Here is a 13,009-nt window from a genome sequence, read left to right as displayed (position 1 = left end):
AAGTGTGCTACCTATGTGAAAGGTCATTGGGAAATGAAGCTACTTAAGTGCAGAAGGTCTTGGCAACTGTGTGTCAGGACAATGCTGATAACTGTAAAAGCTTTTAAAATTACCATTAAATGACAAGTAGAGGGATTGATTTACCTGGAGAGATAAAAAGGATATTTTACAAACATTAATTAAAAGGTATTACTGCATTCAAGTCAGTTTATGAATGCCAAGAGCTGGTAAATGTCTGGAAGTGCACCATTCCTTATTTCTGGAATGCATAATCCAAAGCAGGCAGATTTATTGAGAGATTTTAAGAACTGATTCTGCCTTTCTGGGAGCTGCTTTTTAAAAAAGAAAAGCAGGAAGGCCTGCCTAGGTTACTGAATCCTTTTTTTTCCTTCAGTCAGACCTCTGCTATGATGAAGCTCAATAAAATGAATGAAAAGGGATCAATGCCTGAGACATTTCCTAGCATAAGGAGCATTATCAACAATGATTTTCTACTTGAAGCCATCTTTCAAATGTTATGATGGCCTTCATGTTACAGTTCAGGTGTTCCTAGGTTGTGGTAGAAGGTACAATACCTTGAGTTCATAAGGAGCTTTGGAAGAAAAGTCCAGTGTTGAAACTTCTTCTGAGAGGGTTAATTTTCCTCCAGTAAGTGTCACTGTCCTTTTCAGAGGATGACATTTACAGATACATGATCAGCATGAGATGGAAGTTTGAGTGGGGTAAGCAGAGTCTTCTTCCATAAACCTTACTGGTGTGCTAGGCTGGTAGGATCTTTTTAACTATCCCTTTAACTTGTTAGAAGTTGGGGATGTGATTAAAAACAGTGTTTATTGCTTTTTGAAGCTTTTTGTAGTTGCATGGTAAGTTTGTAAGGGAAAGTATAACAAAGTAGAGAAGTGATAAGTGAAATATAGATGTATATATGTCTCTGTGTGTGCTTAAATATTAAAAATGTGTCTACTTAAGGCCAAGCTGTCTCAAATAGAGCCTTTTTTAAGGCTTTTTTTATCATACCTAAAGTGTATGATCTGAGGAGTTTATTTTTCAGGGTGTGCCCATGTTGTTTTTGTTTCTGCATCTACAGTCTGTAATGGTGCTAGGTTTGAATAACTTAGGTCAGGAGTGAGGCAGGGGGAACATTTTTTTTGAAGTTCCCTTAGATTTAGAGTGGATATTCTGATATAGACTGCAGCAATCTTTCTCAGTGGCCTTGCTGAGCTTCTCTAAGGTCAGCTGGGCTGTTTTGTCATTCTCCACAGTTTCCATATGTTACTCAGTTCAGAAAACAATCTGCAGAGGAATCAAATAAAGCTGTCATCAAAGAACATAAAACTGTCAAAGAACACCCTTTTTTTTTTTTTTAATAGAAATACTCAAAAAGATGCTCCTGGACTGCAAATACAAAGCATCAGAAGGGTGATAGGTAGATATGTCTCCAGACAAAAAATCTATGCTGCTAGAAAGTTGCTGGGAAAGAGACCTTCAGGCCAAATGTGGTCTGTGAGTTGAAGGCTTAAGTGGAATGGAACCAACCAAAAGTTGGTGTCATCTCCCAGCATGTCCTTCATCTCAGGGATTGGTGCTGTGTACACCACTGTAGATATCACCAGTGAAATGAATGACACCAGTCAGGTAACCTCTTAAAAACATGTCCACTGGCTGGGAGACATTTAGAGGTGTGAGCTGTAAGAAGGTCAGTGAACATCCTGGGATCAAGGAGGGGGTAATGGTGTGAGCTGTAAGAAGGTCAGTGAACAGCCTGGCATCAAGGAGGGGGTAATGAGAGGTGTCAGTACTTCTGAAATGTTAAGAAATGTGGGGGTCTGCACAGCAGTACAGTGCTGTTGGATGCAGATATACCAGCTCTTGTGGCTCTCTTGGGAAACTGGGCCTAGACATTCTCTACTTGATGTTCTTGATTTTTGCTATTTTTGTGCTATGTTCTTGATTTTTTTAGCTCGCTTTTTGCTACTCATGATGCCATTTAGAGCAAAATACTTGGACTTTACTAATGCTAGCAAAACATTTCCATCCCTCAGACTTCTCACTGGCCAGCCAGCAGCAGTGGGTGCCTAGAGCATGCACTGCCTCTCGATGAGATGGCTGTTGGATGAGACAGAAGCTGTTCTGGTTTTTGCACTGCAGCTCTTCTCCCACTCAATGCCTTGTTCTGTGGTGGTCATGTGTGGCAGCATAGCCTCTCCTCCTCTGAGCCATCTGCTCCAGCAGATGGGGTCCAGTCACCTCAGAGACTAGGTTAATGTAGCTCCTATGATGTTGTCAAAACCAGCCTACTGTCCTGGGGATATAAACTTGGTTTAAGAATTACTGGATCACCTCTCTGTGTTCTGCCACTGCTTTGGTAGAAGCTAGAGGTGAGAAAGGGCTGGACTAGGCAACCTGCTGTGTCTGCTGTGTTTAGCCAGCTGGTGGAATAACTGGGGTCAGGGGCTGATCTACAGTTGTATTCAACAGCTGAATGACCTGAGGAGAGATGCTTCATGTTAATTGCTGTTTCTTATGCTGCTTTGCAGCCTTCTCCTCCCTCCAGGACAGCTAAATCTCTTGTGCTGGGTCTCAGCTCTGGTTCTGATTTGACATAACTGTATTGCAAAGATAGGTACAGCCTGACAAATACAGTTCCTCCTCTCCCCAGCATGCATGCAAAGATAGGTACAGCCTGACAAATAAAGTTCCTCCCCTCATCTGCAAAGATGAATTTTTAGCCTATTGGTTTGAGTGTTTCTCTCCTGCCCTTTTGTATTTGATCCCTCACACCTTTCTCTCTGTGTATCACACTTAGGCTTCTTGTCTTCTCTTTGGAAATCTTTCTCACAGTCTATCCAGTTGACACACCATGTGCTGTCAGGGAGCTGAAGCTGGCATCTTCTTGTCCATTATGGGTAGTCTTTATTGCCTGCTCTTTCATGTTCTCCTAACAAGCAGCATTGTGGGGTTTTGGTTTGTTTGTCATCAGCAAACTTGGTGAGGCTACACAGCATCCCTCCATCCAGGTCATTGATGAAGATGAGTATGTTGAACAAGAGTGGACCTGGTACTGATCCCTGATGTAGCCACCAGCTACAGGCCTCCAACTAGACTCCATGCCACTGCCTCAGAACCCTCTGAGCTCTGTCATTCAGCCAGTTACACCCCTTGGTGTGGTATTAGCAAAGAAAAAAGTTTCACTCATTGCACTGCTGGACTGCTGAGACCACTGTTCATATTTTCCAGTGCTGCCTTGTTTCCATGTTCCTTTCTTTTTCTAGGTGGACATATTATGCTCTAGACTTACTTTTAGCCATACACAGAGGCTTTGGCTTATGGAGAAGGCCAAAGAAGGGAACAGCTCCTCATTTAGAGTGCACTGCTGCAGTGGGGTGGTGTTTTTTTTATACTTAGCCTATTAAGTCTTCAGGGGAGTAAAGAGAAGTGCTGTGTTTGTACAGCAAAGCTTTCTGTGTTGTATAACCATGAACAGCTTTAATTCATCAAACAGTGCATAAAAGGTCCAGGAGGAATAAAAAAAAGTGGAACCACACTTTCTTTTTTACCCTTTTGCTGCTTATTGACTAAGTTTTTAGACCCCCTGAGCCTGTAATCTGTCTGCTAAACCTTGATTACCAACGTGGCAGCCTAGGAGGAGTCACAAGGGAGTGACCTTGAAGAAGATGCACTTTGTTGTGTCTACTCGACTTCTAATTCCTTCTTTCTTGTCACCTCTTTTGCTTATATGCCCTGAATGTATGGTGGAATGGGAGATTTAATGCCCTTGATGGGTGTCTGCAGCCAAAACATTAATACAATCTATTCCTTAAAGAATTAGCACTTTTTTTTTCATGCTGCTCTAGGAAGCAGTATCTAGAAGTATTATTAAATGTAATTTTCCACTGAAATATGACTTGAGGGATAATAGCAGAGCCTTTTATGGGACCTGGTCTGATTGCTGCTCATACTGTTGTGGATGTGAAACTTTATCTATATAGAAGCAAAATGTTTATTCCCAATAGATTCCCACAGAATCAGCACAGCTCTGGAAGGGAGGGAGAAAAAACCCAGTCTTCTAGCAGTCAAATTATCAGAGTTGATTACAGAGTTGCAGTTTTGCCACTGGTTTTAGTATAGCTCAGTGAAACTGAGTAGTATTGGTCTCTATGTAGTTGAACATATCCTTTGGAGAGTGTTCTTGGCTGATGATGAGGTCCACTGTAAAAAGAATTTAGCTTGAAACTCTGCTCTGAAGTTGAGTAGTAGACCTGTAAGTTAGACAGGCACCTCTCTTTGTGTTTGCAAATGAATATATTTTCATCTCTAGACTATCCCCTGGAATTCACTGTTTATTTGGGGGACTTGTTTTATTTTTATTGTTTTTAAAGGTGTTTATGGTCTCATTTGTAGATTAAAAATTGGGGCTCTCTCTCCCTTATTGGTCTCTTGCCCGTGGTGCCTTTGCAGGAAATGAGATTGCATTTTCATGACCCTGGGAAGTACCAGGCTGGTACTTGAATGGAATAAAAAAGAACCAAATCAAGCACATGTGTGGAATGGGAAGGAGGAGGAGGAGGGGAGTTAGAAGTTAAAGGAATAGACATCTTGATGTCTAATTGCTTTGGGGGCGGGGGGGAGTGACACGACTGTTATCTCCTCTCCTCCCCCCAAGTTAGAGCTCAAATATAATCCAAATTAGGCTAAATAAATCATTATTCAAGCATCTGAGGTGTCTGGACTTTAACACTGGCTAACCATGTCATCAAAAGCATGATCCTAGGAACTGTGGATATGCTGGGAAGGAAAAGAGAGTGAGTTTTTACCTGTGTAGCATCAAGAAAGGGTGTTATACTGGGGTGTGATAGCTGATGCAAACAAAGGCCAAGTCATGCATGAGAGAATTAAGAGGTAATTGCAGAGGAAGGTTTTTCCTTTCAGGTAGGTTGAAGTGCTTTTAGTGCTTCTCTTAACATATACCTAGTGGATGTGATGAAATTGCCACTGTGTGAAATCCCTACCTTTTGGAATATGAAGTAGTTAAACAGAGCTGTTAAGCCTTTTTTTTTTATCCCCTCCTGCTTGATACTTCATAGTGCTCCATAAGTACCCTCAAAACAACAGCACTTTAACATTTATTTGAACTCTGCTGCTGTTTGGCATTGCAGGCAGAGTTCACAGGGGGAGTGGGCTCAATTCTTAGCAGGGATGCTTGCTGGGATTAGCTCTGTGAGCTGCTATTAAGTGAAATAATGAGCTCCAAAGAGTCCTGAGAAGCAAACTTCTCTATGCTGTGGGTGAGCTTTTTGTCTGTAGGTACTGTGTAGTGCTTCTGCCTTCACAACAAGGGAATCAGGTGGGAGTGCAGCACATAAAGGGAAAATAACTTTCTTTATTTACTCCGTCTCACTCACAGCTAAACTGCAAACAGCCAATTCGTGATACGCTGTCACTGTCCCGGCCCTGTGGAGCTCAAAAGGCAAAATAAGACTGGCTGCCATTCTCTACTTGTGTCACGAGTGTCTGTGCCTCTCTCCCTTGCTCAGGTTGTCTCCTGCTGCCTACTATGCTCAGAGGATGATCCAGTACCTCTCCCGGAGGGACAGCATTCGGCAGCGCTCCATGCGCTACCAGCAAAACCGGCTCCGCTCCTCCTCCTCCTCTTCCACTTCAGAGAACTCCAGCCCATCTGTAGAAGGAAACGATCTGGAATTTGAAGATTTTGAGTAAGTGCATGCTGCCTTGCACTCTTGCTTGAGTGTTGTCAGCAGAAGGCTTCCTTCTGGCTTCCTACTGATGACCGATCAGATACCGCAGACTTCCTGTAGGAACAGGTTCAGTCAAGTCATTCAATCAATCAGAGCAGTGATTGCTACTAATGGGTCTTGTCATTCCTGTTATGGAAATTAAGGATGCTTTAGGGTGTCTTCAACACATCTGGTTATCTCAACCAGATTTAAAAGATTGGTTAAGTAAAGAAAAGGAGAATCTTTTTCTTCTGTGGAACAGATGAGGAGCCAAGAGCTTACCAGAGCCTTCCAATCTGGAAACAGCACAGGAACCATTAAGAGGCTTTGCAGAACTTAGCTCTTTGGTCTAAGGCTGTAGGAGATAACCAGACACGTTGCTACTTTTATTTGCTCTATCTGTACAACTTTGTCAAATTAGCTGAAGTTACCAGGATTGGTTTTTTTGGAAGACTTGGTGATTGTGAATCTGTGTTAAGGCTTAGTTTCCTTGAAGGAGAGCAAATGGCCTCCTATGTCAAAATTAGGAATGACTGCATCCAAACCTTAGAAGAACACTCCTGTAAGCCACTGTATTTCCTTCTAAGTGGCTTTTCTGACAGAGTTTTAAAGCCTATTCTCCAGCATCTGCTTTTGGACTTAGTGATGACCAGTATAATCCGAGCAAACAAATTTACAAACCCTTTCCAATACATTGAAGTATAGTAATGGATTGTTTGGATGGCATGGAGACCAAAAGCTCAGGAGTTTAGATTTAAATCCACTTGAGCAGAAGAGAGAATATGACCTTTTTAGTCTCTCTTCAGTGTTTTCCTTTTCAAGATGGGATTTTCCTTGGGTACTTTTAAGCATTTCATTAATGTTTTTCCTCCCATATGTATATTGTGGTCAAAATACAGGATGATTCTGAGCATGGCCATACAAGTAGTCTACAGTGGTAGTGGAGTAGGGTGGAATAGTCTGAGAGGAGTGAAGCCCTCAAAGTTGGGCTTTTATGTTGCTGCTGCCAGCAGAGGATGCTGTCAACTTTGCTACTATTGTAATTTCCTGTTCACTTGCTGCAGTGAGATGGCATGTTGTTAAAGCTCCATCTCCTTTGTGTCAGGGTGAAGTCCCTTTATGAAGGACACTGGTAATACTAGCTACTCCCAGAAAATCAAGATATTAATTCCTTTCTGACTTTTTAAGTGGTGGTAGACTTTTTTTTCCCCCCTGGGAATGTTGTTCTGTGAAGCTGTTTTGTTTCATGCTTCAGCAATTAGATATTCAGAAGTACAGAGTGAGTGAATGTGTTCCTGTCATCATGGCCTTATTTGTGTTAGATGTAAATGAGGGGAGATAACTCTGAAGAGTGACTGCCTAGCAGCTTTTCCCAAGCAGCTTTGTGATCTGAAAGAAGAGAGAGATGGGGGGGTGCTGGGCCCATTTTGTGAGGTGGGTGCATCACAAGCACAGACCTTAATATTTCCATTATTCCATTCCATTTGTCTGGCATATTCTGCTGGGAGAATAAAAGATGGTAAGTTCTTCATTCACAGAGCCAGGCAAATGCCTGCAGAGAAGTGTGTTCCCCTGCAGATAATGTTCACACAGTAAATGCACTCGGTCAGGGAAGCAATTCAATCAGCCATGCTAAGGTTGTCTTTCACTCCATACTGAGCAAAAAGAAGTGTTTATTCCTTACTGTGCAGTGGCTGAATTTGTTGGTTGAATATTTCATATTGAATTCTGGTCTGTTCATTCAAGACATGCTCTTTTTCCCTTCTCTGCTTCATTATTTCTCCTGGCTGATTAGAGGGAGCTGCTGTGCAGGGGTCCTTAGAGCTGGAACTTTTCTCATGACTCATTTGATTTCTTCTGCTGACACTTCACAGTCAAATCTCTAACACAGAGCTCATACTTCTTTTGCCTCCTGTATCTCTCCTCCTTTGTGTGCTTACCTGAACAGAGTCATGTATTTCTTTGTGTATTCCTTTCTTGATCTAGGTGCCCTGGCTTCTCTGCTTCTCGAGATATGATGTAGGGCAGGGAGTTGCTACTGTGTTTAGCTGTCTGCAGCTCATCCAGTGAATGAATCTGGTGACATTTTTTAAATGTAAAAGCCATAGCAAATTGCCTTGATGCTTTACCAACCACATTAGCCAGTTTAGAAAGATAAAAATTCTCTCTTTTTCCTAGAGATTGGGAGAAAGATTAAACAACAGTTGATGTTACTGTACATGGAGCTCTGGGCAAGGAGTGAGCCCTGTACTTGTGCAGAGTGCCTGGGAGACACACCTTCATTGTCCCTCCTGTTTTGTGGGGCTCAGGGTTTTTTTATTTCCTCCCTTAAGATTCATTTTATATCTCTTCAGCTTTACTTACCTAATGACCTAGTAAGGGGCCTGAAGAACTGGCCTCTGCACTGATTGTGTGCATATGGCCTCTAAATTTAACTTAAAGCCTCTCCTCCCTTGTGTCATGTCATTTTCTCCATGCAGCTTCTCCAGAATCTCATTTTAATTCATTCATAAGCACATTTAGTTTGTGATGCCCATAACAGTGTTGGTCTCAGAATGTAAATTAGTGTTTTTTATAGGTATTAGTAATATCCTTCTATTACACCAGCTTTTAATGGATAGGGGAGGAGAAGGGAGACACATTCTATACCTGTTATTTGTGTCTAATAAGATGTTATTTCTCAACATGTGCTGCCTGTGTTTAACCTGTCACTGTTGTCATCTGACTGCTTATTGAGTACAACTGACAAGTGTAAACTCAGTCACATCTGCATGAAAACACTTAATACAGTTTGTAATATATATAGATTGTAATATTAGGTTATTAACAGATGAATTGATATGAGTGGGTTTTGAGGTTAGCATTAGCAAAATCCTAAGGTAAAATGAAAAGACTTCTTGTGTTTTGGAATAAGAGTCTCTGAATGGAGAACATCACTTGAGTCTTCCAGCATAACTGGTAAAAATAGATTCCTTATAAACAAGTCATAAACATTGAACTTTCTCATTTCAAGGTCTTTTTTGAGTGGCTTATGTTTGGATCACATAGTAAATTTAGATTTTTAGAGCTAAACTATTTGTTCTTTTGACTTCTTCAAGAAGTTGACAGGTCTTTTCTAGAGACTTCCTTTAGGCTAGAACAGCTCTGATGCAGGAGACTGGGGGGGGGATGCTTCTAGGGCTTCTCAGCTAGCATAGAGATATTTTTTTCATGTGTAATTCTAAATCTTATCACCATAATGAGAATGTGAAGGTGTTTCTGCAGTTGAATTTGGGCCATCTATGTCCCTTTTTGTCTGCAGCAAGCATGGGAACAAATGCAGGTTCATTTAATGTCAGACTGAAAAGCAGATGTACAGGACAGTGCACCAGCTCCCTGTATGAAAGCCCTGCTCCAATCCTTCACTGCAGTTCACAAAGGCTTTCAAGCCAAGGCTAAAGGTATGACTGTGGCTGACTCCTCTGTCTGCTTTTGAGAGTGGGCTGCCTGGTAGAATAGAGATAGGAAGGAGCTTGGAGTTTACAGTCTTTGAATGTCTGCAGCCTTTCCCCTTTCTATCCTCTCCTTTTTCCTTCCTCCCAGGAGGATCTGTGCTGGGGTGGATCCACTCAGCTGTGCCATTGTCAAAGGCTGGGAAGTGTCTGTGTACCCTTACAACAAGAAAGCCTTTACATCACAGGCCTGAAGTCTTGTTTTGGTGCTTTATCTTTTTAATGTCTGTTGAGACACCACTGAGTACCCAGACAGAGAATTATGAGCACTGTAAGCACTGTTACTGAGACCATAATGGGCATTCTGGTTTTGTGGAAGCAGACTCTTGCTTGGCAGAGATGATGAATCACTTACGGAAAGCTTGTAAGGTTCAGGGTGTCATTTAGTGTTATTTGTCAACTTAAAATCCTTTTGTTTAAGGCATGTTGTGGACCAAGATGTGGTTTCTTAGATAGGGATCTTGCAGGGATGTCTTCTTCAGGTGCACAAGATGAACTAGTATCCACCACGCCTGTCTTCTGCTGGTTGGATTGCTTTATTGACACTAGGGAAAGTACTTCCAAATCCCAGTTCCTCCAATAGCCTTTTGCCTTAAAAGGTTCTAAGATTGAAATGTGCCAGCTGACCAGCACTGCATTAAAGCTGTAGGTCTCTATTCTGGTTGCTTGAGTATGATTTTCATTTATTTTGGAGAACAATTTGGTAGATTCTGTTTGGCCTCTTCTGTAGGTGAGGTGTTTGGTTTGGGAGTCTTTGTGTCATAGTCAGTGCTTCACTTCAAGCTGGTATTTGGATTTAACTTTTTTCTATATTAAGGAGAAAAGTGCATGGCTGATTAGACATTCTTTTGCAGTGTCTTCACTTTAAGCATCTTTTCTTGTCAGCTTCTTCAAGAACCTTGACTTGTGCATTGGTAGCTGAAAATTTTAATTAGGAACTGGCTGGAAGCAATGGTCTCAACTCACATTATGCAAGGAGAGAGAGAAGGGAAGACAGTGGCTGTGGCAGGGTGGTTATTCAGTAGTGTGAGCTTGGGTAGTACTTCTGGGTTTGGATTCTGTTCTCCCTATTGCTTCTCGCTTGCAGTGGTGGAAGTGGATTTCAGGGAGGGAGTTACGAGTTGTGGTGAGAATAAGAATGTGGTTTGTTTAATGGTTCAGCTAGAGGTTTTGGGAGGATATATAGAGAAAGAGGTTGGTGCTTACTGGTTACTGAAGTCTTCCTTAGCCTTGTGAAGGGATTCCATGCTCATGTTTAAATCCAGTCTCTACCTTTTCAGTTTGATTCTGTATCCCTTGCTAGAGATACAAAGCAATGGGAGCACTAACCTGCAGAAATGCAAGCAATTCACACTGAGTGTGCCTGCTGGCTTCTCTTAGCACTCAAACCAAGAGCACATGGGTAGAGCTTGGTTGGAATCTTTGTACAGCTAGTCTTGGTCTTTACTGCCCTCCTCCTTAGCTGCTCACTGTGCATTTGTGTAATTCAGAATGTGGTTGGGTTTTTTTTCCTTCTTGTGACAACCTTTGACTTCTGCAAAAGAAACTCCTTCAAACAGGAGACAGGCTTTCCTGGCAGGAGAAAGGAGAGATTAGAATGGCTAAAGGTTTTTTTGTGAGACTTGTAACCCAAAAGCTCCATACTTATTCCATCTCCAGAACTGTGAGACAAGTTCTGTTGTGGAGAGCTGACTGTAGGATGGCTGGAGCTTAACCTAACAGCTCAAGATGGATGGTGTGCCAAATGCTGAACTCTGATAGGGCATAATGAAGGGGGGTAAAAGAGATGGTAGCCTTTTGGTGTGGTAGAAAGGTAACATATCTGAACCACAAGGCTTCTAAACGCAATTAGGCTGAGTTTTTAAACTGTTCTTCTTACCATTTGAGGCTAACAAAAGAGTGGTAGGAGTTGTGAGAATCTATATGAGTTATTTGAGTTCAGATAAAAATATTAAAAGCAGGATTATGATTTGTTGTATGTACCTGCCTTTGTTGTTTTCTTCCCAGAGCCCTTTTATCTGTGGTTTTGAGGCTGTTTCCTCTGCCTCTGTTTCTTGGCTCATATGGCTCTGTCCTTGTTTATCATGAAGAAGGACCTCCTCAAAACTGACTTTCAAGGCAAACCTTATTTTGTGCAACTTGGTCATCCTCTGTTGGGGTTTTTTCCCCCCTCACTGTTAGAGGTTTCTGGAGCAGTGAACACTGGCATGTTGCTTCCAGATACGTAGCAATTTATGCTAATTAAATTCATCATCTTCAACCCAGTTGCAGGCTAAGAATGCTAACAAGTCTTGGATGAATGGGAACGATATTGAATCTACTCTTTGAACTTCATTTTTCAAGGATTAGTGAGAGTCTTAGCTTGGCTTGTGATCTACTCCTAGTAGCCTGCAGCTTCATTTTCCTTATTCTTTTTATCTTTAGCTTTTGTGACAGTCTTTTAAATTCCCCTTATCTTGGCCTTAATGTCTAATAATGCTTCCTGGATGCAGTGACAGGCACTGACTATTTCCTTGCAGCAGTACTGCAGGATATTGCTAACCTCTCCAGCATAATGTTGTTCCAGCAAGGCAAGTGTCTTCGTAGCAGGGTGGTGAAAGAATGAGTGCCTTTGGAAAGATGACAGTTGCCAGGAAAGCTCACATCATATTCCATGCTGTTGGTTTCCTGGGCTTGTAGAAACAGTTTTGATGTCAAGATGGTACTTCTGAGGTTTTCTGCTCCTTCTGAGCTTTGTTCATTGTTTTCCTTTTGCTCTTATTTTGTGTCTGTGATACTCGTAAGTCAAACTAGGTCACCTAGTAGGTGATGTCTGGTGTTAATGAGAGTGATTAGGAGGCAAGCTGTTATTAGTTTATTTCTGGCCATGCAGGACAGTGGTTAGCATTCTTCAAGCCTGTAGGTTGAACAGATGAGTGCTCTTTTTGCATGTATTTCCCTTGGAAGAGCAACAGCACAACAGTGCCACGTATTGCCCCACCCCAAAAAGAAACTGGTGCTTACTTTTGACACTTCATTCCAGTATTGAAGGCTGATGGGGGAGCTGATTGTATTTTTGTGCTGTGAACTGTGATCAGTGAAGTTTCCAAGTGATTAGAGTTGGCCATGGTGATGTTTTCCCTGGTCATGCTTATGTTTGGATGAATGTTTGAAAATGGCTAATTAAGGGATCTCAAAGGAATGGTAGTTGTAGTGCTGGATGCCTTATTTTTTTAATAAAATGCTAAATTCATCATTTCCTTCATTTTCATGTATCAGTTCTAGGCTGGGGAGTAGGTATTCTCTACCTTGGTCTGGACTCTGAGGTTTCTGTATTCTAATGATTCACTGTAGCTATGGAGTGTATTAGTCAGACTCTAAAAGGTGTAACCAATTTCTGATTAAAAGAGAGACAACTGGATACTGTGCCTAGAGAAGGGTGCTTCATTCTGGTTCTAAATCAGTCTTTCTCTGAAGCAATTAATCTTTAGCATTTAATGGGCAAATGCTGTTGTTTCTCTTGACCAGGTGATAAATTTTCCCTTTTGTGATGTTTCAGAGAAACACTTGATCTTCTGAAGTGCCATTTTTAATCTTGTAAATACATTTTCCCTGAACAGCCCTCTGAGAGGTAATCAAGGCTGGGGGTTTATTTGCATTTGGTCAGGAGTAACTCAACAGGCTGCTATTTTATGGGAAGATTGAGCTAATAAGTAGAAGTTTTCCCTGGTTCTCCTTTTGAAAAAGCTGCTGGTGAAAGACTGGCATTTTAGCATTCAGAAGAACACAGGAAGATGGAAGGGC

At 41.7% G+C, this 13,009-nt stretch overlaps 1 protein-coding gene across 1 annotated transcript in view; it reads left to right on the top strand.

Annotated features, from left to right (window-relative positions):
- AMBRA1 (autophagy/beclin-1 regulator 1) overlaps window positions 1-5,718 on the top strand; it is a 28,386-nt gene extending 22,668 nt beyond the window's left edge. The window contains exon 8 of the mRNA XM_008945083.1: window positions 5,535-5,718. Coding sequence (XP_008943331.1) covers window positions 5,535-5,718 — 184 coding nt within the window. The remainder of the gene's footprint in view (window positions 1-5,534) is intronic.
- Window positions 5,719-13,009: the final 7,291 nt, after the last annotated feature.

This window comes from Merops nubicus, unplaced genomic scaffold, assembly GCF_000691845.1.
Source record: "Merops nubicus isolate BGI_N331 unplaced genomic scaffold, ASM69184v1 scaffold5148, whole genome shotgun sequence".
NCBI lineage: Eukaryota > Metazoa > Chordata > Aves > Coraciiformes > Meropidae > Merops > Merops nubicus.
Note: the sequence above shows the minus strand (reverse complement) of the source record. Positions and strands in the feature narration are given on the sequence as shown.